Raw genomic sequence first — 26,930 nt, 5'->3', positions numbered from 1 at the left:
TGTGGGGGGGGAGGGGGCGTCCATGGGACGGGCCGGAGGGCCAAGGGCGTCCGAGCCCGGGCGGACCCCGCCTCCGCCTCCCGGGTGGGGCGGCGCGGCCACGTGACCCGATTGCTATGGCCCCGCGGCAACAATCGGGCCGCGGCCCCGCCCCCGCCGACGTCTGCACACCCCCGCCTTCGTCGCAGGTCCTGGAAAGGGCCTCCCCACCCCTCCGGGGTCCCAGACACCCACGAGTCACCCCAGCTTCTGGGTCTCTGAGAAGCGGAGACGCTCTAGACAAGCGAGGGTAAAGGGGGCCGAGGGCGGGCCCTCGCCGGCCCCAGGACGCGCAAACCGTGGAGGAAGCGAGGAAGGTGGGGGGCGGGCGGTGGAGGGGCTGCGCGCTGGCCCTGGAGGGGTTGCGGGGAGACGCGACGGGGGAGGGAGCTCTGTGAGTCGTGTTTGTTCCCCGGGGGGCCGGGGTAGCCTGGTGGTGGTCGCAGCACTGAACTGGGAGCCCTGGTGCACGGACTGTTAGTTGAACTCTTACATTGTGCTCGCGACAAACTTGTCTGTGTGCGTCACGGAGCAGGAGTAGGCATAACCAATACCGACAGCCCCAAGTTCAAGTCCGGGCTCCACTTCTTACTAGCAGTGGGAGCTGGGCGAGCTGTTGACCTGTCCTGTGCCTCCCTCCCCTCCCGTGAAGTGGGGACTATAGAAGGCTCTCACGAGCTCCTGTTCTGAAGTATTAGCACCTGACATGCAGTAAGCACAAAATACATGGGGGCTGCTATTAGTAGTAGTATCTCATTTAATTTTTGCAACAACCTTGTGAAATAGGCACCTTCATTCCCATTGGCCAGGTGAGAAATTAGAGGATCCGAACAGTGAAGAGCAGTTGGCTGGGTGCCATTGGGTAGATCATTTCCCCTTTCTGGGCTTCTTTTCTCAGTTGTTGATCATAGAGCATTAGAATCGGAAGACCCCTTGAAGAGCCTCTGATCCAAACTCCCTCATTTTACAGATGGATAAATTGAGGCCCAGGAAGGGGAAAAATCTTGGCCTAAGGTCTCTGGTTAAATCAAAGGCAGGGCCAGGGCTTGAACTAGGCATCCCGAGGGCAGCCAAAGCCCTTTGCCAGCAGTCAGCAGCCAAGACGCATGCCCCCCATTGGTAAAAACCAGCAGTGTCGCCTCTTCCCCCACGACCGCTTCCTCAAAGTGTGTACACCTGGGCAGGCTTGTCAAACCCACCTGTAAAGATAGCCATGGAAGAAAAGGAAGCTGCCTTCCCCTGAACAAAGAATACAACAACCAAGCCTGCAATTTGCACTGGAGAGGTTCAGTTTGCTTCCTGGACATTTCTGAAATGACTTGCCTTTCTCCTCATTTATTTTAAGCCCTAGGCACTTTTCATACCATGATTTAATCTTCTGTAACAGCCTGGGAAAAATACAAATCAATTAAAGCCCAAAACCTATTGGATAATCATTTTTTTCCCTCCCTCCTCCCCCAGATTGAGAAGTGCCCCCGCCCCGTGCCTTTCATCCACACTAAGGTGGCTGCAGTGGCTCTGGTTCAAGGGATGATCACTTTGGATAGCTTATTACAGCTCCTCTCGTGACATTCCTGGTGTGCATGTCACAAGTCGCTAGGATCAAGAATGGAGTCAGTTTTGCTCTCAGGGACTCTTAGGGCCACCAGCCAAGGTAGCACTGTATCCCTGGAGAACTTGGCAGCCCCAGGAAGCCCCAGGAGGGTGGCAGGGAGCCCGGCACACAAAGGGCGGCCCCCCCGAATGTTAGTCTTTATTGCTTTGGAATGGGGAAGATGGAAAGTCTAGAGGGAGTAGAAGTGAGGCCCAGGGGTCCACCTCATGGATGAACCCTAGGAGAGGCTGGCAGCTTTCCAGGCCCTTGGTGTCCTCCCCCTACCCCCACCAAGTCAGTCTGATGTCTGGCATTTTTTGTCTTTAAGGCCATCACTGAGGGAGGGAAGGGGGAAGGGAAGTATCCAAGCTGAGAGCCCAGACTAGCTTATCGAGACTTCCTTATCTGGCCTCAGCTTCATTATCTGTCATGTGGGATAATCATGGGATCCTATTCTAGGGCTGTGGTGAGGACTTGAGATAATGCACGTCCCAGAGCCCTGTTGGTGACCTGCTGTTCCCAGGAGGACTGGAGTGAGCACCCTTCTTCAGGACAGGATATGGTTGAGGGCTGGTGTGTGGCTCTAGTTCACCCTGCCCCTACCCAGCCTCCTGCAAATGGCCCTCTTCCCCAGGTCTCCACCACTTCCCTCCAAATCGGACATACTAAGCATTTCGCTGTGAGTATTGTCTGCCTCCAGGGCAAGGAATCTGGTCTATTCTGTCCAGTGCTAGATAGCCCAGCACCTGATAGCGCCTGGCACATAGAAGGAACAAACGAGAATGAATGCACGAGGTGCTTTCCACCCCCTTGGCTTAGATGCCTTCACTGGTTCTTCCAAACACACAGCCTCACACCCAGGGTCCCTCGGCCTGACCCCCTCCATTGTCCTCTTCTGCACCTGCTCACAATGTTCCCATATCCCTGGCCCCCAACCTCTAGCCCAGGTCCCGCACCACCCACCTGCTCCATCTCTCCGAGGTCTGCCTTCTTTTCAAGTCTGGGTTCAAACCTTCCCTCCTCCAGGAGGTCAAGCCCTCAGCAGCCCCTGCAGCCGTTGCGGTACACACCCGGCCTGTTGTGGCACTCCCGCGCTATCACATGCATGCTTTGATGGCACCAGTGACTGGGCCCCGCCACATTCCCACTCCAGGGCCCACAACTTTCGCCTGTCTCATGTGATGCCAACCCCAAGGGTGGGAGACTGATGCTCTTGTCTCTCTGCAGCATGTTAGGACACTGAGGCTCTGAGGCAAGAAGGGATGGAACCAGGATGGGAGCCAGGCCTGTGTAACTCCAGGGCCTTCTCAACCACCACCAACCGCAGCTCTGAGCATTGTGGGGAAAGGCCAGGCCAAGAGGGCACGCACTTCTCCTCCCTGGGGACCCACCTATGTGCCACTCTCTGGCTTTTCTGGGGCTTCACCTTCAGAGTCCCCTGTGAGCCCTGGGCCAAGATGAGGCAGCGGCAAGCGAGGCACTCACCTTGGCACAAAGCTTAAGGCAGGGGGGACGCCGAGAAACTCTTATCATATTTTAATGCCATATTTTTTAAAAATCAAAATTAGTGCCAAAAGTCCATTTGGAATAATACGAGAAATTTAAATAAAGACAGGATTGGTATTACTGATGGTTCACTTTGCCTCAGGCTCCAATATGGCACACACAGCAATCCTGTTTTTAAGAATTCTGATGTTCTTTTTGGACTCTGCTAAGTTTTATTTTTTAAAATATTTTTATCTGGATTGCTGAGTTTTTTGACACTCCCTTAAATCTTGCGTGGAGGTGAGCGCGTCCCTCGCCTCACCCTAGCAGGGCCTTGGTGGGCCTGTCTTCGTGGGAGGCGCAACAGAAAGCCACTGTGCCCGGGTCGGCGCGTCTGCTCCGTCGGAGGAGGGACCAGCCCAGGGTATGGCAGGTGTTCGATTAACCGGGCCCCCACCCGTTCCCACAACCCCGGCAGCCCTTCCCTCAGGCAGCCGAGCTGGAAGGAGGCCCTGCCTGGCCTGGCCTGGCCCAGGCCCAGGGAGCTGCAGCGGCTCCGTGTCTCTTGGCCACACAGCCCTGTGGCTCCTGCCTCGGAAGCGCTCTCTGTATTCCCAGTAGGCCCCTCAGGTGTGTGCGGTGTGACTGTCAGGGTCCCTCTTGAGGTGGCTTCTCCAGGGCAGCCTTGCTTCCTTTCAGGTCCACGGCTGGGCTCCACCTCGCTCAAGGGCCTCTTGCCCCGTCTTCTGCAAGTTCTCTGACTTACTGCACCCATCATTTCATGGAGGCACCTTCTGGTCTATTCTGGTGTTTCCTTTCACTCCCCCGAGGCCATCTCCTCTTGTCGTAGAGACCACCCCCTGCCACCCCAGATCCCGCCCTGCTCTGGACACAGCAGAAAGAAATGCTTCCTGGCTCTATCCTGTTCTCGTTCCTCTCTGCCTGGGAACTGCCTGGAGCCTGGAACGTGCCTTCCCCACTCCAGTCCTCGCCAAGTGTTCTAGCCCCTTCCAGTTCCGGCATCTCACTCAGAGCCTACCTCCCTACCTCGGCACAGCCTCCTCTAAGCCCCGCTCAGGTGGCGCCGGCTGGTGCGTTCCAGCCTGGACTCCATGTGTGCTGGTGGCAGTGGAGGAGCAGCTGGATGTGGCGGCAGTGAGGATGCTGGTTAGATATCAAGACGCCTGGGACCCAGAGTGTCTCTGGAACAAACGTGCTATGACACCCTGGGCAGGTCCTTTCTCTCTGAGCCTCGCTTTCCCCCCAGAGGTTCAGAGGCATTGACCGACTGAGATCCCTCCCAGCTCTAACATTACGGGAAGATGTGGTCCGGAGCACTCTGCACGTGCTCAGCAAAACTGTGATGTCATGGAGTGTAGAACCCACAGCCATTTCTGCTCACAGGGTTCTAGACTTGTGACTGCCTCAGTCGTGACAGGCAGGGACAGTCTGTGAGGTGCCAAAAGAGAGCACTGCCCGCAGCGTTAGTGTTACTAGCCAGGGTGATTCCAGCAGTTAACACTAGAGCAGGCAGGAGTCCGCCAGCCACCAACCCTGCCCAGGGCACTGACAGACCTGAGATCAGGGATCCTGCCCCAAGCACAGAGCAGGGAGACGGCAATCTTCTCAGACCAGATAAGCAAGTGTTGACTCTTCTCCCTGCCTAGTCCGCGGGAAAGAATTCCCAGAGCTTCCCACCGACTGACTGCAGGGTGGCAGATGTTTTAAAATAACTTGGTCCAAACTGATAATCAGCTGGTCTTACATCTGTGGCATATCCCTTGATCCCAGGCTTTGCTGACGCCACAGGGAGGCACTGGAGGCTGTGTTACCCACAATCGGAGACACTGAGGACCAGAGAAATGGTCCACAGCTGAGGGCAGGAAGTCACATTTCGTGGCAAAGAATGTGTCCACGGAGGGTAAATGTCGAGGGTCAGGCGTAGCTCTCTCGTGGACAACCTGGGGGGTCTTTAGCAGATCACCTCCCAGGGCTGCTTCTCCTTTCAGCAAAATGGGGATGAAAACAGCCCCTGCCCCTCAGGCTTGTGGGGGACGCTCGGCACAGCGCCCCACGGAGAGGGGCCGTGGGCATCCTCCCCGGAGAATCCTTCCCTTTGGAGCTGGGCTGAGTGTCTGGCCCCCGGGACGTCATTGCTCTCCCCTTCCTCCCCATAGATCCCTTCTCCCCCGTGTGACCGTGGAGGAGGACGATGAATGAGGTGAAAGAATCCCTTCGCGGCATCGAGCAGAAGTACAAGCTCTTCCAGCAGCAACAATTCACCTTTATTGCTGCTCTGGAGCACTGCAGGGAGAACGCCCACGACAAGATCCGGCCCATCTCCAGCATCGGACAGGTGGCGCCCCCGGCGATGGGCTAGCGGGCGGGGTGACCAGGGACCTGCCAGGCTCCGATTCCGGGGCCTCACCAAGCTCAGTCGCCTCTCTTGAGACAAATGAGGCCCAGAGACGGGAAGCACGTTTGTGCCAGAATCAGGACCCAGATCCTAACTGTTGGAATGAGTTATTCATTCATCCCCCCACCAAATATGCGAGTGACTAACAGCATTAAAGACGTGGGCTCAAGACTCAGCCAGCCAGGGTGTAAATCCTGGCTCTACCACATGCCACCTCTGTCACCTTGAGCCAGTGAGTTGACCTCTCGGAGCCTCGGTTTCCTCATGTTATGTGGATCCAGTGAAATCATCCCCGGGAAATGGGATTTGTTGGTGACCAGACAGATACGGTCCCTCCCATCAGATTCCACTGGGGTGTGAGAACTGCGACATGCTAAGCACATCACTAGTCACTTCTGCAGATGTTTTTATTTAACGCTCATCTTCTTGAGGGTTAGCTGCTGTCAAAGTCGCTCTGTGGAACTTAGAGGCCTCAAGACCACATGAGCCTTCCATGAAGTCAGCGGCTTGGGTCGCAACGCAGCCAGGACACACACAGGCCAGACCCCCTGGGACTGAAAAGATGAAGGGTGACCACTCAGAGATGGGCCGGGAATGCAGCTCAGGGCTCAGAACTGCTTAGTCCGAGAAGCAGGGTCTTGGAGAACAAGCAACCCTTGCTGTCAACATCTTTAAAAACTTTTCTCTAGTTTTTCTAAGATTTCTCCATTTTTTAACTTGAAACATGTTAAATGTACAGACAAGGAACACCCACACAACCTTCATCTAGATTCGCCAGTGTGTGACATTTAGCCCCAGGTGCCCAAGCACTTGCCCCTGAACTATTGAAAATAAACTGGCTACATCCTTTTTTGCCCATCCCCCAGTAGCTCAACCTTCTAAGGGCACTAGACAGGTTTTCAGTACCCCAAAGTACAGACCCACCGCCGAATCGACATCAGTGCTGTGCGACCCCTGCCCGTCTCCTCCTGCACATAAAGGAGTGGCCTTCTTGCCACTCGTGGTAAGCATGGCCTTGTGTTCCGACTCTCCATCTGGAGTGTTGACTCTCCCTCCTGCCCTCCCCAAACCAGCGGTGTCCACAGGCTGCCTGCGCACGTAGCAGCTGCTCTGTTGTAGTGACAACGTGGGGCAGGTGCCCCCGCAGAAGTGTGTGAGTGAAAGGCCTCTCCCCCCTTACAAAGCTGCTGTGGACCTGGCAGTACTTGGGAAGGAACCACTTCGGATCATTTGGGAAGCCATCCCTTAGCAACAGAAAGGCAACTGGTCGGAGCAGGGAAACCCTGGGTTAGATGTAGAAATTTCTGGGTGGGTCAGGGTGCACCTGCGGCCTTGGGGCTACATGTGGCCTTCTGGATCCCTGAGTGCAGCCTTTTGACTGAATCCAAACTTCACAAAACAAAGCCCTTCATGAAAAGGATTTGTTCTGTAAAATTTGCTTTCAGTTGAGGAGCTATCTATACTTGGGGATCTGGAGGGCCACATGTGGCCTTGAGGCCGCAGGTCCCCCTCACCACCCGCTTCTCCATCATCAGATCACAGAGGGTAGAACTGTTTGGCTGTGGAATGGGTCAGTTAATCTGGCCTGGACCAGAGCCAGTTTCCCCAACACAAGATCAGGCCTCCCGCCCTGGCCCACCCATGAGGAGCAGAGTCACTGGGTGGCCCCGGGCAGCCCTGGAGAAAGAGTTTGGCTCAGGAAGGACCCATCCCCCTACCAAGAAAAAGAGCTGAAAATAGATCAGCGTATCAGTATTTTTAGTTAGTACCCTTTATGGCTTAAGAAAGGTTTCCATACTTCTACATCTAAAACATATTCACGTGGGAGTTTTAAAGATTTATTTTTGGTATTTAAGCTCTTGATCCTCCTAGAGTTGATTTTCTTTTCCTCACATGGATGATTATTTTCCCCAGTTCCGCTGAGTGACCTGTCCCTCCTTTCTCTACCTTGTAAGTGCAGTACAGCTAGAGCCCAAAGGATTCCAGTTCCTTCCGTTTCCTCCTCAGTATGGGTGGCCCAACACAGCAGTTCTCAGGGTGGGTCCTCTAAGTGGGACCATGGCATCAAAAGTCAGGGAAGGGAGCGGTCCCCTTTGCTTGAGGAGGTGGCTGGGTTAGGTGACATGGGGACTGGTAAGGGCATGGGCTCAGAGCCACTGAGCTGGGGACAAAATCCAGCTAAGCCTCTAACATGGGTGCCCTGAGCAGGTTATTTCACCTCTCTGAGCTTCCAACATTCGTGATACTCATCTGTGAAATGACGATTTAAAAAGGTTATCTGTTCAGCATGGAGGGTTTCGGTGAGGAGTGAGACCAGGCCTGTAAAGCACTTTGTGTGCAGCCTGGGACACTTGATGTTAACTGTATACGATGGTCTGTATGTTAAAATGCTGAAGCATTGCTTTCATCCCCGCCATGAATCTGGGAGGAGGGGAGGGAACAGGGCAGGTGCTCCTGGATGTCTGCCCCATAAGCCAACCAGGACGTGGGTGGGCATCTCCCCAGCTCACGTCACGCTGGTCTTTGCAGGTGCAGAGCTACATGGAACACTACTGCAACAACTCCACGGACCGGCGGATTCTGCTCATGTTCCTGGACATCTGTTCGGAGCTGAACAAGCTCTGCCAGCACCTCGAGGCCCTGCACTCTGGCACCCCAGTCACCAACAACCTCCTCGAGAAAAGCAAAACCCTTGTTAGCCAAAGCAACGACTTAAGCAGCCTTAGGGCAAGGTAAGTCCCTTCTGGTCCTATTCTTGAGGCCTCGTCACGTGCCTGTGGGAGGCTTTTGCCGAGGGCAGTGACTGCACTTTTCCTCTCCTCTGTCGCGTGGATCACGTGGCTACTGCCCAGACTGCCCCACGCAGGAAATCCTAGTCCCCATTAATTTGCTGGAGTGACTCTGACTCAGTGACACCTCCTCTTCAAAACTGGGCATAGGACCCGTCTCACTGGAGTTAGCACCGAGCAAAGGGAGAAGGGGTGATAGAGCAGTTGTTTCCAGAAGCTCCCAGAGACCCTCACTGATATGCAAAGAAGTGGGATGCAGCAGCACCGCGACTGCAGGTCCTCCTTAGGGCGCCCGCAGCACGATGTGCCAGAGCCTCGAGGCCCTTTTGTAGATGGGTCAAGGGGATGAACCTGCAGGTTTCCTCAGCCCCTGACCCAGGTCTCTACAAACCATAGGTTAGTGGTTCACAACTCACACTTGGGGCTCTCGGCCCGCAAACCTACTAAACCAAATCTCCGGGGACAGACAGCCTAAGCATGGTGCATGTCCAGTTCTGTGCCACAGCATGGTGAGTCCCTGGAGCGTGGGCTCACCGGGCCCCCTCTTGCTGTCTTGCAGATACCCCCACGACGTGGTGAACCATCTCAGCTGTGACGAGGCCAGGAACCACTACGGAGGCGTGGTCAGCCTCATCCCCATCATCCTAGACTTAATGAAAGAATGGATCGCCCACTCGGAGAAGCTGCCCCGCAAAGTGCTGCAGCCTGTGAGTGAGCCCCAGGTGCGCCAGGAAACCACTGGGAGAGCCACTCGTCCTGTCCAGACCACAGGCACCCAGCCTCGGTTCAGAAAACACAAGTATAGGCAACTCACAAAAGACAGGGGGAAAGACAAAGGATGTTCCAAACCTCCCTGGAGACCACCTGGTGGGAAACTGTAACTCAAAGCCAGGGGCCTGCTCCATTGGGGGGGTGCTTTATTATGGAATTTGCTTTCTGCTGGTTGATCCATTTTCTTTGGTGCCCATAGTCCCTACCACTTACTAATCCCAAAAGAGAACAGCCAATATCTTACTGAGAATCTCTCTCCCTCTCTTGCTTTAACTTCTAACTTTTCCGCCTCTAAGCGTCAGGCTCTGTGCTGATGAAGAGGATCCCCACTTACACGAGTTGCCCAAAGTGTGGTGTTGGTAGAGGGTGTCCCAGGAAGTCTGGTAATGAGGAAGGGCACTGAGCTGCACCCCCAGGTCCTCTCTGAGCCACACCCACCACAGTGCCAGGCCTGGCCAAGCTGTGGGCTCCAGCTTTGCAGTGAGCTGTCAAGCTGGAGATCACCTAGCTCCTTGCCCCGCCAAGCAGCCACAACCGTAGGCAAGGCATGCACTCTGTCTGCCAGACAGGATGCTCCCACCTCCAGGATGAAGCGAGGGTCAGCATGTAGAACTCCTCAGTGTCTTTAGTTCTCTGGACCAAAGCCAAAGGGGAATGAACCCACCTCTCCCCCACCTTTACTTGGGAGAGGGGGACCATGCCAGAGGCTGGAAGAATTCTGATTTTATGGCTCCTGTATAAGGACAATGTCCTGGTTTTCACACGATAGTCAATCCCCGAACATTATAAAATGTGTCCCTGGCTTCTGAACTTGCCCAAAGTAAGTCTGACTACTGGTTTTTCCCTTCACAGGGGACGACTTAGCTTCTGTATTGTTGCTTCCTCAGGGGGAGACAGTCAAGAATAAAAAGTGTTCTACCACCTCTTTGCCTGGCTTGGTTTCCTGGGATTTGTCCCTGAAAATCGACATTTCTCCTAAGTCATCCAAGGACATTGGGCAATAGCCACACAAGCAGAACCACAAGCAGACAGCGGAGAGAGAAACCGCTCTAGACGGGTGCATGCCCATCTCTAGAAAGAGTCCACTTCTAGGATGTTCATGCCAACAATCTGCAGAGGGCCAGCACTGAGACATTTCTTCAAGGGTGGAAAGTCTAGTTAGAGATCTATTCAGACAAGAAAACCTGAATTTTCCAGACAAACTAAAACCTGCCCCCTGAGTCTTTGTCTCAAAGGAGTTGTTTCCACCATTAAAATGGGCGGAGCAATACTGATTTCCAGGCAGCCAGGCAGAAGGCAAGCAATTGAAAACCACACTGCAGACAAAGCTCGTCACCCCTGCTCCTTACGCGTATGTCCCAAGCCAAGAGATCCCAAACCAGCGTGGACGTCGACATTGGTAAAGGCACAGTTTTCAGCCTCCTTCCAAAGCCCTGAAGGGCACAGAGAAGGTGGTGATGGTAGCTGCAACTGCTTCCTTGGCATACTCACAAAACACAACCAGCATGGCTCAGGGGTGGCGAGCTTTGGGACACCTGTCAGTGGGGTTCCACCAAAGGGACTAGAGGAAACCCGATGTGCTGGCCAACCCCTAGGAGTGCAAGCACCAAAGGCAAGTCCGGGGCAGCGCAGACTCTGCAGGCCCCCTGGCTTTGGGGCTTTCTCTGGTAGAGCAGTCTCAAGTCACCCTCTCCCACAACATACCACTTGGCCATTCTTTGGGGAAGAGCATGAATTTGAGGCAGATAAAGATAGGATTTGGGGCTGTGTGCCACATAATTTACCAGAACAAAACGGGACTTAGAGACAAAAGCTTGGATCTATTATTTGTCAGCCCCTCTTCCAGCCACTCAAAGCTAAGACCCTCAGGCTTCTGTATCCCTCGACTAGTGCTGCACTTCACCTCTAAGTCTCCAAGGCCAGCATAAGTCACTCCAGGTCAACACAGCAGAGTAGTGCAAAACAATAAATTTTTATTTGTTCACAGTTAAACACAAGCAACTGCCTTGACATTTTAGAACATTCTAAGAAGGACAGCAAACCCTTTTGATTCCAATTCCCATTCACTAAGATTGTACCATTTTCTCTTGCAGTTCATATTTATGGCATCTGATGTGGATTGTTTGACATGCTTTTAAGATCAAGGTGGGAAAGTTTAAGCCTTTTGACAAGAGATGACTTTCTTCAATTTAACCAAAAGCAGTCAGTTAAAAAAAACCTGTTTCTTTTCGCTGATGGGACCCCTTTAAACTGCAAGTTAGCCACATATGGTTCATCCATGATTGAGTTATAAAAACTAGATTATGTCTTAGCAAAATCTGTTCCTCCGTAATATATTTGTGGTCCATAGAAGTCTTCTGAAAAGTGATCACTGATTCTTCCTAGTGCAAAATGCCTGGCTGCCTCTTTGATAAGCCAAAGTATTTGCTACACAGAGCAGCACCGTACCCTCCAGTCCAAACACTGTGTCGAGGTGGGGAAGGGGAGGGAGGGCTGGGTCTGGGGGTTCTCAAACTCTCAGGGTCTCTCCTCTAAAAGATCTATTCCAATGGTTAAGCAGCCTACTTATCCCAGAAGATGGATAATTTTGTGGCACTGGGAAGAGGGGAGAAAGCTCCTCTGCCTTCATTTACTCATTTTAAGACCAAAAGCAGTTGTGGGTGGAGGTGCTCAACTATCCCAGGCAGTTTCCCTTGTAGCTACAGCCACTCTCCTCTCAGGTGAGCAGGTACAGACTGTAGGACAGTGTGGAAAAAATGGAAACACAATCCCCTGGGCACATCGAAGAGTCCCAGACAGGGAAAGGAGCTACGTGGGGACGAGGGTCACAGCAGCAGCCTAGGGGCCAGTCCCCAATCTAAACTTGTTTTTTTACCTACAGACAGAAACTTAATCAAGTGCAATCAATGACTTTGCAGCGATCTGGGGGAGGGGTCAGGGGGCATGTGTCACACAGAACTCGATGTAAACAGACACGGACATCTTCAGACTGGATACATTTTCCTACTCAATCGCAGGTCAACTTTAAAGCATGTACCTCACAGAGCGAAGACGCAGCAGACAAGGAACACCGACACGAGTCATCGCACACGGGGCAGCTTTCTCCTCCAGGAGAGGCAAAGCCTCCTGGGTGGGACCGGGCTTCTCCCGGGACCACTATCCAGGAGTATCCGCGAAGAATGGGCGACACCCCTCCTCCACCCAGCCCCAGACCGAGGCTTCACTCTGCCCAGACCCTCCTCCAGCCCGTCACACGTCCTCCTGCCCCATAGTGCTTTCAGTGAGAAAAACCCAGTTTTGTCATGCAGTACTTTTATCTGTTTTTCAGTTCTTTCTGGCTGCAAGTGGTATGTTCTAGTATTTGGTAGAATTCACATTGGCTAGTCACAACATACTTCGGTTCTACTGTCTACACAGACACACATACCCAGCTTTCTATTCTTAACTGCGAGTCTGAGCCTCTGTGGTCCAGCTCACAGAGATCCTTTCAGCCCCACGACCATTTCATGCATACTCTGAACAACTGCTAGAGTTTTATCTTTCTCAAAAACACACTGGCAACTACATGTGCTGTCACAAACAGGGACAGCACGAGAGCCTGGGACTTTGTTTCCTGTTGTTCTGCTTATGCGCAGCGATGTGCTGGCCTCTCTGGCCACGAGGCTGGCGGGCTAATTTTTCTAATTGTCACTGCCTTCCAGGACCTCCAGCCGTTTACCTTCTATGAATAGTTTGGACTATTTCCCCCTAACCACAGCACATAAATTTTGGCTCACAAAGTAGCTCATCTATCATCTCTCCACTCACAGAGCCTAGTAAGAACCTTCTGCAGCTTATTCCCAAAGGTTGGGCAGTTTTCTTTCCTGAAAAACTGTTGGCAAACCTAGCGAGGTCACTGTCTGCCCACCTGCCTTAGTAACACTGGTCCTAGTACATTTTTTAAAACCTCTTGATCCAAGAAATGACCTTGACCTCCTACCTTTAGGTTTCAGTCAGTTTTCTTATATTCATGACCACGTATTTCTTCCAATTCCATAGTAACAATTTTTATAGACTTCATGGCAGAACCCTCTCAAAAGCTTTTGAAAAATCCGTAAAAGTTCTATCAAACAGAGATCCATGTGCTTATTTACCTGTAGGAGATTCAGGAACCCATTTTCTTTGCATCTTCCTGTCGCCTTCGCCCCCCTCCCCCCAATATCCGTAGTGCTTCTTTTAGAACAAATTCTGTGCTGCACGAGCAGCAGGCTCTAGTCTTCTCAGGGCCTGGGCTGACGCTGGGTAGTGTCAGGGGGAGTGAGGGCAGGTTATGTGCACTGGCCAAACAGCTCAGACAGGTCTGCCTGCTCACAGGGAGTCGTGGACGGAGCCCATCCAATCCCGACAGTTACAAATACCAAGCTGCTTACTCCGTTTCAAGACAGGCTCTGCCTTAACACTAACTGTTCTAATGCCTTTGCCCAGGCCTGCACTGCCTCTCAGGAGTTGTTCTACTACCACCTTTCCTTCCTTGAGCTACTCACTGCAGCATGATCAAGTGACCCATGGATTCTCGTCAGGTTTATCGCTTCTAAAACAAAATAAAACCTTACTATTGACTCTGGGGTCCATTACAACATAAAAGCCTAAAGTTTTAGGTTGGGTAACTTCACCATGACTCCAGGTCTCAATCCCCCAGCCTTGGTTGAATAAAACCCACAGCCTCCTAGAAATCAAAGGCACCTGAACTGGAGCTCTCCCGGGTCGCCCTGGTTGTAAAGGACACGCAGGCAGCAGGCAAGTGCCGAGGGCCCTGGGCACAGAGGCGTCTGCAAAACCTCAGCCTGGGCCTCAGTCCACTTTACCATGCTGCCTCCTTTCTTCCCTGTATTTTTACAATCTGCCCGTTTTCTAAAAGTGTTTTTTTCTTTTCTACACTGGCATCTTTCCTTTGCCAGTTAAGGCAAGGCTTTAAGTGCCTGGTACCTTTGTTCCATGGCACAGATCTCTCAGGCTTGAGGAGGGGAAAGCAATTAAAGCCAGTTTCAATAGTTAACCTATGACATTTTTTTTCCCTTTCTGCATTTGTTCACATTTTCCTTTTCTAAAACTGAACCAGGAAACCAGAATATACTAGATTTTAAGCTTTCCTTTGGACAAAGCTGAATTAAACGTGTGGCATCACCAACACTCCACGCTGGACATCCAGCGGCCATGGCCAGCCTGTGCTGGGTGCAGAGCAACTGGGGACATGCCCTGCCATGGGCTGGGAATCAGTCAGAGCGAGAATGCCCACCCTGAACAGGTCTCGTGCCAGTACAGCCAGGGTGACACAAGTCTCTAACGGTCTAGTTCCCTTTAGCTGGGGATGCTAGAATATTTATTGCCATATTTAAAAAAAGAAAAGACTTTTACCTTCATGTGCTGAAAGCTTCCGTATGCAGTAAAATTTCGTACCATTACAGTTTCTTTTATCTCTTTATGACTGAACCGTTCTATTCTTTTTACTGAAAGAACAGAAGCAGGAAAACCAAGATCATTGGCTCTTTCCTACCAACTCTCTCCTTGCCTCAGCTGGAACACTAGGCAACAATTCTTAGGCTTCTAGCATTTATTTCAGGAGCATTTGTTGAGTCTGGATTCTCTGCCACTGCCAGTTTTCTGACTGGTGTCACCTCTCAGGAGCATGTGGGGACAGCCCAGTGGGTACACACAGTCAGCCTTTGTCAACATTCTCCCAGACTCTGCTTTACACTACTCTGCCATTGCTGACGAGGGAGAGTGGGACAACATCAAGCTCCTTGGAGAGCTGGAATTGGTATGAAAAAGCTGCTCCCTCCCTTTTTGGTGGCCTAGAGCCTACTATAATGAGGCAACACTAACAGCCTGAGAAACAATGGTCACATAAACTCTGAAGAAACTCTTTGGACCTCCAGAGCCCTTCTGCCACAGTGTCACAAAGAAGCTGACATAAACAAGAGGATGTGTGAACACAAAGGGAGGCAAACAGACAAGAGAGGATCTAACCGAGCTGAGATCAGCCTGGAGGTGGAGTTCCTCAAGCACAAGTGCTTCTCTGGCAACATCTCCAAGCGACCGCTTCTTGCCTCCTGCAGAGAAGAGGTTTTACCACCTACACACCAGCCTGTGGTCAGAACAGTACCAGCATTCAAGCAAACACCAAATAAATAAGAGGTAGTGGGGGAAGAAGGGACAAGAGCTTTCCCAAAGTGTAAGTGTGGTCTCCCCAGTGCCAGCTCTAGATTTTTCAAACAGGCTTTTGTTCACACAGAACTTTCTAGGAAGCTTATCAGAACCACCAAAAGAATGTAAGGGTGAATAAACCATTGCTTTTCTAGATCTACTGCTTTAGATGCTGAACTTCAGAATCGAAAAGCAGTGAAAAAGCCTCGCATAAAAGCTTTCATGTGGAGACAATCAGCTTTGTAGGCTACATCCTCCTGGAAGGGACAGAGCCAGACTTAGCTGCAATGCCACAACTGCCTGGTCTAGCCGAGAGCCAACCCAGTTATTTGAGTCTCAGGAAAGCAGAAAGTGGTGTGTTAGACTCAAAGATTAAATTTGGCCTCATATTGCACAGGTTCAAAGGACGCAACCATTGGGGGGGAAGGAAGAAAATAAAGCTACTGAGGAACGCAAACTGGCCTCGGATTAGTACACACTGCTAGGTAAATGGAGGAGAGGTTTGGGGGTGGGTCAAGGGGAAGGTTAAGAGGCATTTCAATGCCAGATCCAAACACCATTCTGCATTCAGTCAGCTGTCAAAAGGACCCCATCCCATTTCCACCACGTGAACTTGCCACTCAGACCCTGGGACAGGAAAGCTTTGAAACGTGCACTCACGCCTCCTGTTCTGTGCCAATAATACGCAAGGTAACACTGACTGACCCTCATCCTTAGCTGTGCTCATGATGAGTCTCATTGTAGTCCATGATACGTAGCTGTCCAACACTGTCCGGGGTTGGGGGAGATGGGTGCGGGCCATCTAGGTTCAGGGGAGTCTTGGCTTCCACACCCGAGTCTTTGCCCAGTTCTGTCTTTAGGGTTTCAGAAAGGCTACTGATGGTCACGCCGTCCTCATCGCACTGGCTCTCACTCTTATTACGAAATAACTCTCGGGCCTTCATACCCAGGAAGCTTTTTGAACTGGGAAGTGAGCCAACAGTTGTAGGGATGCTGCCAGAGGGCTCTCCCATGGCAGTTTCCCACCGACTACTGAATGGTCCTGCCCTCTGGTTTGGGGGTTTCTCTGGGGTAGAAAGCTCGCTGCTGCTGCTGCTGCTGCCTCCACCTCCTCTGCTTCCACTGCTGACCCGGGTGCTGCCAGGCCTGGGGGTCTTGGTCTCACCGTTGTGGCCAGATGCCTCTTCATTGTGCCCCACCACGGAATCCGAGCAGCCATCATCACAACAGTCAAGCCTGTAAGAAATCCAGGGAGGACAAAAGGAGTTGGTGATTGCAGCACCCACGTTTGGGAGACGCGAATTACACTGGCACTTGCTCACACTGACACTGCATTCTGAAAGCCCGCTCTGCTGTGTAACAGCATACTCAAGCAAGAGCTCTCATCAAGAGAAACTAAGTCACAACCAGGGATGCTGGGTGGCAATCTTAAATATGAACGCTTCCTGTGGCCATGTCCAGTGAGTCAAGGCCAGGACAAGGAACATGGAAAGACTGCTGGACACTCTGAGGAAAGGCGAGTCAGGGTGGTGCTCTGGGTGGAGGGAGCCGAGTGCTGCAGTCCTGTCTCAGCAGCTGCATCTGCTTCCAACACCAGGTGACACAGTCCTCGTTCCGTTAGTGGCAGCTTAATCCCAAGGCCACCGATGCAACTCTTTGTTCCTACCTTTCTTCTGCTGCTTCAGCTGCTTCTGTTTTTTCTTCTTCAAGTTTCTTCAGGAGGCCATCTTTCTCCAGCCTGCCATATAAATCTAAGATCTCCAATTCAAACACCTGGGTTATCCTTTTCTGAGCCTCATACCTGCTCTCTGCGGCCTGCAGCTGTCCTCTGAAAGATACAGACCAGCCCAGAATATGGAAGTTCCACTAGATAAAAACACATCACTGCAAAAACCTTTCCTGATGAAAGTTACCTTGCCTGGAGTTTGACATCCTCTAAATATTTCTTCTGTTCCAAAAGAAGGTGGTCTTTCTTGGCCAGATGAGATTCCAGTTCCAAGATCCGTTTCTGGGAGGTATCGAGCCTCTGATTCTGCTGGAGAACGTGGCTTCTGTTTTTTTCTAATTCTTTCCGATATGCAGCCTTCATCATTTCTACTTCCTAAGAAGGAGACTGGAATTAGTACTTACAAAAAAGGAACATGCTGTATCCATTTTGAAAAAAACAATGTAATAAGCTTTGAGAAGGCACTTTAGTATACTGACAGTAAAAATATAAACTAATATAACTTTCTGAACTTTCTTCTGACAGTTAAGTATTATCCTAGTAACCCTTCCTAGAAATCTAATCCTAAAGAAATCACTTAAAATGTGAATAGACATTTTGCACACCAGAAAGTCGTCACAGAACATTTATTAGAGCAAATACCTGGAAACAGAGTAAGTCTTCAGGGAAATAGTTAAGTAAATTAAAATACATCTTATATTTGTAAGTTTTAAAAAATGATATGGTATCAATAAAAAGATAAAGACTACAAAACTGTGTGAACAGTATGATCAACTATGCAAACATATACATTTGCAAAACACCAAATGAAACTATGCCAATATTCAGTTATAATTTCAATATAGTGGTATCATGGATCATTTGCTTTTTCTTGTATTTTTCTCTGTCTCCTAACACCAGCTGCAGTAAAGCTAGAGCATGCGACACAAACGGGGCAGGTGTGCTCAGGGAGGTTAGGCACCTGACAAGGCTTGCTGATCACGCTGCGGCGGACGGCCTGCTTGCAGACAGATGGGACAGCTTGAAACCCAGAGCAAGTGCACACTAATGCTCAGAAAAAAGGTGGAAAGGATACTTTTCCAACAATCCTGTGTTACGTTTGTGTAGGTGTGTTTATTGTGGTAAAATGTATATAACATAACATTTGCCATACATTTGTTTTTTAAAAAAGAGGGTAAAACCCAAGCAGCGAGGAGGAGGTGAGCTTTCACGAGGACGCGCCTGCCTGGAGCTGATGGTGGCCCAATGCTTCCTCGGGGCAGGTGCTCAGAACCGGCTGCCAGATAATGTGGCCGTTCCAGCTGTGCCCAATGGCACCAGACTTCAGCACAGGTTAAGTGAACATGGCCGACTTTTGTCATAAACGATAGTTCTTATCCACGGCTGACCACACAAGGTATCAAACCAGGAATGTTCGTGCCCTCTCACTAACCCTCACAACCACCTCAGGGGGTGCTCTGCCCAACCCCTGCCAGCCGTTCCCCACCTGATTCTGAGACACCCACCCCTCCTCCTCCACAAGACAGAACAAGAGCAACCCTGGCTCCAGGTCCAGGGCAAAACCTGACTGGTTCAAGTCAATGACTGGGCTGGTGATGGGCACATGACACAGTCCTGGATGACAAGAGAGACGGGACATGTGTGGAGGTTTTCTGGGAAAGGTTTTCCTGCTGAGAAAGACCCACAGGAAGAGAGGGTCTCCCCTTCTGTGGGCATCACCGCGTCTGCCTGTGATACCTACACCTGTGCCACACACCTGGTAGCCATGAGGCCAGCCAGCCAGAGGACCCGGCCGACAGGATAAAACGAGGCGGCACAGAAGAGTGGAATGAGCCTGGCCCTGTGATGCTGTCTCTGAATTGCCAACCTGACCAACCTGGAACTCACTTGCCTTGGGACTTCTTGTTAAATGAAACAATAAAATTCCTCATTGTTAAGCTAGGCTAGTTTGCCTTTGTTTTTGGGGATTTTTTTAGAGACAGGGTCTTGCTATGTTGCCCAGACTGGACCGAACTCCTGGCCTCAAGTGATCTGTCTCCTGTCCCTTAGCGATCTGTCTCTTGTCCCTTAGGTCTACCCCCAGCCTTTTCTTTTACCAAAGCCATTATGCCTCAAAATAAGTGATAGCTGGTTTCTAGAGGAAGTTCCACATATAACATCCTTCTACAGGTAGTCTGAATCTGAGATCTGAGAGGAGCTGGGAATAAAGAGTAACTCTGTTGTGGAAATTACATCTCTACTTCTAAGGCTACTCTACATTTGGCCAAAAAAGGCACTTTATAAAGCACAAGCATGAGAAGTCCTAAAAGGAAGGCCTGTGTGTGATGGAAAAGTTAGTGACAGGAAGCATCTGAGCATTTACTATTAAAATTCTATTCCCGACTCATTCACTAACATTACCTGAGGCTATTTATAAAGTGACATAAAACTTCTGCCTCAACACCACTGGGGAGGCACTAATTAACCTAAGACCATTCCAATGCTGGCCTTGTTGCCAGGACTGAACTACCATCTGCAGAAATTCAACATTAAGAGGCAGAAAAAAAATGACATGTACACCAATATACACCCACAGTCCTGAGAGGTATGTTAAACAGAACTGCTTCCCCATCCTTCCTTCTCTCACTCTTTTAAAGAGGGAACAGGGAAGAGAAAAGAAACGCTTTTATATCTACTCTGTACCAATTATCATTAGGTGCTTTCTCTTATACCCAGCAAAGGGAAACAAGCTCACATGATGGCTGGAACGTGCTTGTATTGCTGGGCCAGAAGAGGTGGGAGTAGACCTGAGCCGTTGCTCCATCTTTAGGAAACAAGTCACAAAGCCACTCAAATGATGCGCCCTAGACATACTGTCTGGGTCCAAAGAACATCACCCCTAAGGTTTGGCTCCCTGAGCCCGGCATACCTTTGTTGTGTCTGAATGCTTGTTCTGCAGTTGTTCCAAATACAGCTCGTTGACCTCCCCAAGAACCAACAGCTGCCTGTTCAAGAATTCCATCTGCTGCTGGACTGACTCACTATTTGAGAGCTAACCAAAAAACATACAGAAGCAGAGTAAAAACTCTAACAGCACTAGCACACAAACATTAAACAAGGACCCAGCTAAGAGCATAATATTTCAATGCAAGGGCAGAATAAACAACTACCGTAGTTTTAAATTCCCTTACATAATGGCAGGTGGGGAGGACGGCACCCAGTGGCTATAAAAACAGACAGAAATGCACTTTAAAACTGTGCCTTGCAAAGGGGAAGAAGCACAGATACACTACATCGAAACTGACCCCCACAGGATACCTGGAGAAGACAGACAGGTATTTATGACCACCAAAGCAGGAACGTTAGGTCCGGTGGGATAAAGCCCTAGGGAAAACCCACCCAGTCTCGAGTAAACGATGTATAGAGAGTGCAGTGAATCCCAAAGGAGGACTCACAGCTCAAAAATCCCCCCAAATTTTTACATTTATATAAACAAGGTATGAAGAAAGAGTTCCATGGGATATATTAACACACAGACTATGGCTTAGGCTGGATATGTGTTTGCTGTCGGGGGCTGTCTATGCATTGCAGGATATTTGGCAGCACCCCTGACCCCTACCCACTGGATGCCAGTAGCACCAAAAACGTCAGTCTAGAATGTCTCTAGACATTGCCAAGTGTCCTGGGGGTGAGGGGCAGGATCATTCCCTGTTGGGAACCCCTGACACAGACACTCAAGTAATGCACTTGTCCTGTCTGAAGGAAGAATGTCAGCAAACGGTGTTTGAACAGATACAGGTCTGCCTCATTTCTTACCTTCTGAGATACCTGACTGAGCTGCAGCTCGGTGTGACACACCTTGTTGTTGGCCTTCTTCAATTCTATCCGCAGCTCCGCAATCATGCTCCTGCAGTCCTCCAGCTTTGTCTACCCAAAGAGATGTGGATGTGAAGTCACAGCAGCAGTGACAGGCTAGACCATGAGCCTACTGGCCTTTGGTCCAAGAGAATTGGGAATGCCTAGTTCTCAACTGCTCTACTATCCTTGGGCCATCAGGATTGACTTTTTAGTTTTAAAAAAGTAAGTTATGGTTGATTTCTGAGTTCCTTACTGTTTAACAAAAGGCCTTAGATGCTCAGCTCCCAAACTGTGCACCAAAGAGCCTTGGGGCTATATAGCAAATTCACAGGGATGCAGTGAGATTATTTTAAATTTTTAAGGAAAACAGCAACACCTGTTGGACACTCTGTGAACTACTAACTCGCTGGAGTTGCCCGTTCAGTATTAGCTGGTGTGTGTGCCCGTGGATGATGTTGTGTCTTTGTGAAGCTGTGATAAAAAGCACCACAGGAAAACCAATATGAAATCAAGGTGTCACTGTCCACTCTGATTTCAAGGTCTGAGACTCTGTGCTGTGCCCCAGAGGTATACATGTGGATGAGTAATTGCAGTTATTTTAAAATAAAATTTTAAAAAAATTTAAATTTATATGTATTATTTCCAAACAGCTACTAAGTTGTTAGGACATGAATATCCACTAAGTTATTTAGATATACTTAATGACTGGAAAGATTGGAGCTATGAACCAAGGAAGTTGGGGAACCCCTGCCCTAAATAAGATTTATCTGAAATAAAATACACTTGCCATGTAAGGTAAGTACTTAACTTACTTAAGCTGAACACGGTGACCACACTAAGGAAACACTTCTGACCTCCTCCCCACTGCTTCCCTGCCTTCTCTTGGTTGGCCCTGCCTGGAGGTGCAGTTCATACCTGCAATTCCTGGCTCTGGTTGTAGAATTCTTCTCGGTCATGCTGCAGCTGTCGGATCTGGCTGTGGAGCTGTGTTACCACAGTGTCACGCTGCTCCTGAAGCTGACTGTATCTGGCTTGTTCTTTCTGCAGACTAACCTTCCACATCTGGATGTCTTTCTCTTGTAACTTCAACTGATCTTTCTAGCAGAGACCAGAAATGTCATCATTTTAGCTGCCTTGCAACATGGGAAGTGATGCTTGAGTTTAATACACACTGCAAACATTTCTTCGTCTAAATAATCATAAGCTACCCTGGAACTATAACTACAGACCCAAAATATGACCGCTCACTACTGTCTTACCTGGTTTGAGGTCAAGATTTTCCAAATTTTACACTAACAAATGGATCATAAGTTGCTTAAAGAACCTTTCTCAGGGATCAACTTGCTTCTAATATTTTCAAAAGTCCTAACCACCAAACACTAAGCAGATGCTTACTGATCTGATTTCTTTTAACCATCACAACTTAAAAAGTAGGCGCTGCTATTATTATTTCCATTTTATACAATGCGTAACAGGCTTCAAGAGGCCAAATTACTTTTCTAAGGTAACAACCAGTAGAGCCAGTATTCAAACTCCAGGTCTGATTGGCTTCACACATGCTATACCAGACACGCTTAAGTTTCATGTGGAGAAATAAAATAATCTTTGGACCCTTTTATCATCACAGCCAATTATAAGCAAACAAACATACATACAAAAAAGTCACTCGTCCCGATGGTTTCTGAGAGCTACAAGGGAATTCCAAGAGCTTGCCATTCGTATCTTAATCTCAGAGACTCAGTGGCCTGCCCCAAGCCATACCTGTGTGCAGAGCTGGGACTAGGAACTGACCTCCCTGGCTGCTACTCTTTACAAGCTGTCATGCTGACCCAAACAAAACAAACGCTGAAGTCCTCCTTTCCCCAGTCCTCACCATAGCAGCATTATGTTCCTCCAGAGCTGCTGCTTTGATCACCTTGCGCAGGAGCCGCCTGTTCCGAAGAGCATGCTGCTGCCTCTTAAAACGCTCATAGAGTAACTGGTTGTGCAGTAAAAGCAACTGGTCTCGGAGGGTACGGATCTCATCTGAGGGGGGAGAGCCTGATTTTAAAGCAGAGGGAGGGTAGCAGAAATGCCTTTTACATATCGTTCAATCAAGCCCTTCACCCACGTGTTCTTTAGCTTAAGAAACACAATTTTTTAAAAAAACAAATCACCACTCACTTTGCAAATGACCACTTAGTTTCTGGCAACAGTCATTCCTTGGGGGGTGGGGTGGGGAGAATATTTACTACCTGTCTCCCTTTTAAAGGAATGCAAAGGTTTTATCATGTGAGATGACTCTCTGAGAGCTTTATTTTTTTTCCCACACACCTGGATCACACATTTCAGACCTCCCTTTCTATTTCTCAAGGCCCTTCCCTGGCTGGAGTGTTGTCCCTGCCAAGAAGACTCCCCAGTACCATTCCCTTCACCTGGGCCTTCCTAGGGAAGCCTGGAGCAGAGTCTGCGCTTTTGCATGTCTACTCTCAAGCACCCGGTACTTGCCGCTTTTCAAAAATTAGAAACGCTGACTTTGCAACACTTGAGATCCTTCAGCCAAGCAGATAAGCCAGCTGGTGCAGCAGCCAAGGGAGATCTGTTTCCTACAGGGCATCTCTTTCAAGGGCAGAAAAGGCAACGAGCAAGCAGAACCATACGGGGTGGATTTGGAACTAAAGTAACAACTTTACCTCCAAAGTGTGTCCAGTCGACAGACTTGCTGGGTAAAGACAACCTAGGAAGAAAGTTTTTGAGTAATAAAATTACCAATCTTACCTAGAAAAAAACTTATCTGGACTTTTATTTGCAGCAAGGTTAGATCACTTCCTTGTGGTCAAAATCTGCAATGGCATAAAAGAGTTTCAAACTCCAAATCCACACGGAGTTAGAGGAGAAGCCCTCCAGTGGATGGAATGAGCAGGCGCCCCGGTGCCTAAGACCAGGTCTCCACGGTGGGGAAGCCCAGTGCTGAGGTAATGCTGGGGTCGGCTCTCCAAAGCAACTGAGTGGGAAACACACTGAGAGCTGCTCTCAACCCTCTGCTGAAACACACCGGCAGCTCTCTATTGAGAAGCTACTGTCACCAAGTTTAAGGAAAAAGTAGGCAATTTACCTCAGACTATACCAAATCTCATGTTTAAAAAAGGAAGTTTAAATATTACAATCTCTGTCAAATTCCACCTTAACTATTACACAGAAGAAAAATAAAAGCTAACATTCCCAAGCACTGGTTTTGAAACGGCAAAGGATTTAAACTCTGGACTAGTTCCCTTATCCCTTCCCCGAATATGCTTTGAAAAGGGTCACAACGGGGGACTGAAAACAGTGTCTCAGATTTCCTTCTAAGGAACCTCGTGTGCTTCTGAGGGGCTGTCGGGCCACTTCGACTTGCATAAAATGCTGATGATTTTATCTTCTACCTAATGAAATAAGATACCAAAATAGAAAGTAACAATAATCTACAACCAGACAGGGGAACACTGCGACAAATACATTCTTTGAAATACTACAACGTTAATTTTAGCCTACAATGCTCAGAGCAACAATGAAAGCACTTGAGTGCCCTCGTGGAACAGCCTATATTTAAAAAAGACCCATTTTGAAATGGACCACTATCCTAAGGAATTACCCCAATTTAATGTGCATATGTAGAGAATACACGTGGTCACATATATGAAAAGGCAACAGACTAGAAGGACATCTGACACAACAGAAGAGAGCTTGGTGCCTCTGGGTGAGAACATGAAGAACCATTCTTATTCCCACCCTTATGCTTTCTGTATTTTATAATAGAACGGATGTTTAAACACAGAGAAGAGGGCTCGTGTCCCTTACTTGTTGAGTTCCTTGCTGTGTGCATCCGCTCCCTGCTGTATCAGTCTATCCAGTACTTCCATGGGGGAGGTAGAGGGCAGGAAGTCTTCCTCAGTGTTTCCTTTTGCTTTCTTTAACAGTTCCTCAGTCTTCTTGCTGACAAAGTGATAGGCAGTCTTTGGCAATGCCACCTCAAAAAGATGATCGTAAGGGGGAGGCTGCCCACTTCCAAAGCCCACTCCCCTTTGAGGTGGAATTTTACAAGGGCTGGGAGTGAGGATATTGGTCTCCAAAGAAGTCTGGCGTTCCCTGTCCCCAGCAGGGCTTTCGTCAGCACTGCCACAAGGTAGGTCAATGGGGGTGAAGGCTTGCTTTGGTGTGTCAGGCCCCAGCTTGTCCAGGGAGGAGTGTAAAGGCTCAGGGTTCATGCTGGCACCCTGAGCACTGGAGGCTGCTGAGTGGGTCTTCCGCTGAGAACTCGGGAGACTGTCTCGGTAGAAGGGAGAGTCAAAGCCTCCTCGAGGAACCACAGGTTCAGCCTCTGCTGTAGTGATCTCAGAGAGTTCTTTAGATATTGCAGCTGAGAGGAGGAAGGGAAACAAGAGAACGCCCAGTAAATATCCAATCTGGGAAAGGCCAGGCAGTTTGGGTTGTGTGCTGCCATGTGCCAGTGCCACCCAGATGGGCGATAAAAAGTGGCATCCCTTTACCTGACATAGGTCCTATGCTAAGACACCCATCTTTTTCCCCCAAGAAAAGAAAAGGCCAGCAAGCCTGTGAGCAGTGACAGGCAGTCCCAGTTGTGTGGCAAAAGGAGGGTCAAGTTCCACCTCACAGCAACCCCACACGCATTACCTTCTTCTTTATCTTTCTCAATGCTATCTTCTTCAGAGGCCAGGTCACCTAGAAACCCGGGAAGGTCACTTAGAGCGACAGAACCTTTGCTGCCGAGTGGCTCTTCTAAAGAGAAACAAAGACAACTGAAGTCAAAGAAAAACAATGTAATGCCTGTAAGTGTAAAACTGCTCACATGGTAACAGAGTGTGTCTGTAATAATTCTTCCTGCTCAACAGAGAAGGCTGGAAGTGACTATCTCCTTGGGCTACTATAAAAGGCTAAGATGTAATAAGTAATACAATGAAAGGTGCCAAATATAATCCCATAGAAAATAAAATTCTCAGTTCTTAATGTTTCCAAAAACAAATAAAAACATATAGTTTGACCAGCTCAAAATACTTACAGGTACCTTATTGCAATAACTTAAAAGCACTTTTTTCACGTTATTATGTGGTTGGCTTTTAGAATTCACTACTTGTTTCATTATCTCTGGGCTTCAGTGTTTTATGGTATTCCAGAATTTCCTTGTTTCCACTTAACTTTGTTTTCAAATACACATAACCCAATTAGAAGAGACAAGCAAGGCCTATCATGACCCAAAGATTTTACCTAATCCTCTGTCATTCGGAAGATGGTGTTGTCTATGTAGACATGGCCTTGCAGAATCTGTTCTCTCTTCCTGAAAAGATAAGTATCATTTATATCACAAGGCAAAAAGCTTTGTACATGTTCTCTAGCATATTGTAAAGAATTTAAAGGTTAGCCCAGTGATTCTCAAACTGTTTGGTCTCAGGATGCCTTCTTAAATGACTGAGAACCCAAGAGCTTTTGTTTACGTGGTTATATCTACCGATTACTGTATTAGAAATTAAAACTGAGAGATTTAAAAAGCATTTATTAATTCTCTTAAAAATAACAAGTCCATTACATGTCAATGTAACTAACATATTTTTATGAAAAATATCTATATTTCCAAAACAAAAATAAACTTACTGAGAACAGTGGAACTGTTTTACACTTTTGCAACTCTTTAATACTAGCTTAACGAAGGACAGCTGAATTCTCATATTTACTTCTATATTCAATCTGTTGCAACATGTTATTTTCACTGAAGTATATGAGGAAAATCTGGAGCCCCACAGATATGTAGTTGCAAAAAGTAAACATATGTGGACAGACTTTTCAAATAATTGTAGATAATCATCTTTGATATTACACCAAAACTTGACTGTGGTAGTTTCTTAAAAGTTATTTACAAAATAGAATCTGAAACCATATAAATTAACTTTTCATACTGTGTTAAAATCCACTGGCCTACCTTACACTGCGAATACACTTTTTACCTGTGCACAATTCTATAACATCATACATTGGACATTTAGAAAATACTGCTTCACCAAGTTATTTAGATCTTCCAAATGTTGAAATACTTCATTATACAGTATCAAAACATCAAAT

At 48.8% G+C, this 26,930-nt stretch overlaps 2 protein-coding genes across 3 annotated transcripts in view; one reads left to right on the top strand and one right to left on the bottom strand.

Annotated features, from left to right (window-relative positions):
* Positions 1-182: 182 nt before the first annotated feature.
* On the top strand, positions 183-10,018 carry LOC105806637 (chromosome unknown open reading frame, human C9orf9). Of its 2 annotated transcripts, XM_012639827.1 has the most exons (5): positions 183-289; positions 5,296-5,474; positions 8,064-8,266; positions 8,883-9,030; positions 9,947-10,018. In XM_012639827.1, exons 2-5 carry the CDS (start codon positions 5,331-5,333, stop codon positions 9,956-9,958), a joined length of 507 nt encoding a protein of 168 aa, XP_012495281.1. In that variant the 5' UTR covers positions 183-289; positions 5,296-5,330; the 3' UTR covers positions 9,959-10,018. The 2 variants fall into 2 exon arrangements, with proteins under 2 accessions (XP_012495281.1, XP_012495280.1); XM_012639826.1 differs by lacking the exons at positions 183-289; positions 9,947-10,018 and having other exon boundaries at positions 5,331-5,474; positions 8,883-9,204.
* Positions 10,019-11,046: 1,028 nt separating this feature from the next.
* The window catches only part of TSC1 (tuberous sclerosis 1), a 52,169-nt gene continuing 36,285 nt past the window's right edge, over positions 11,047-26,930 (bottom strand). The window contains exons 13-23 of the mRNA XM_012639825.1: positions 26,082-26,151; positions 25,491-25,595; positions 24,657-25,215; positions 23,513-23,556; positions 22,714-22,880; positions 21,756-21,938; positions 20,799-20,909; positions 19,912-20,034; positions 17,191-17,378; positions 16,944-17,105; positions 11,047-16,513 (exon numbers count right to left, since the gene is read on the bottom strand). Coding sequence (XP_012495279.1) covers positions 15,991-16,513; positions 16,944-17,105; positions 17,191-17,378; positions 19,912-20,034; positions 20,799-20,909; positions 21,756-21,938; positions 22,714-22,880; positions 23,513-23,556; positions 24,657-25,215; positions 25,491-25,595; positions 26,082-26,151 — 2,235 coding nt within the window. The 3' untranslated portion in view covers positions 11,047-15,990. The remainder of the gene's footprint in view (positions 16,514-16,943; positions 17,106-17,190; positions 17,379-19,911; positions 20,035-20,798; positions 20,910-21,755; positions 21,939-22,713; positions 22,881-23,512; positions 23,557-24,656; positions 25,216-25,490; positions 25,596-26,081; positions 26,152-26,930) is intronic.

The sequence above is a fragment of the Propithecus coquereli genome, unplaced genomic scaffold (assembly GCF_000956105.1).
Source record: "Propithecus coquereli isolate 6110/MARCELLA unplaced genomic scaffold, Pcoq_1.0 Scaffold142, whole genome shotgun sequence".
NCBI lineage: Eukaryota > Metazoa > Chordata > Mammalia > Primates > Indriidae > Propithecus > Propithecus coquereli.
The sequence above is the reverse complement of the archived record's forward strand: the minus strand, read 5'-3'. Positions and strand labels throughout refer to the sequence as shown.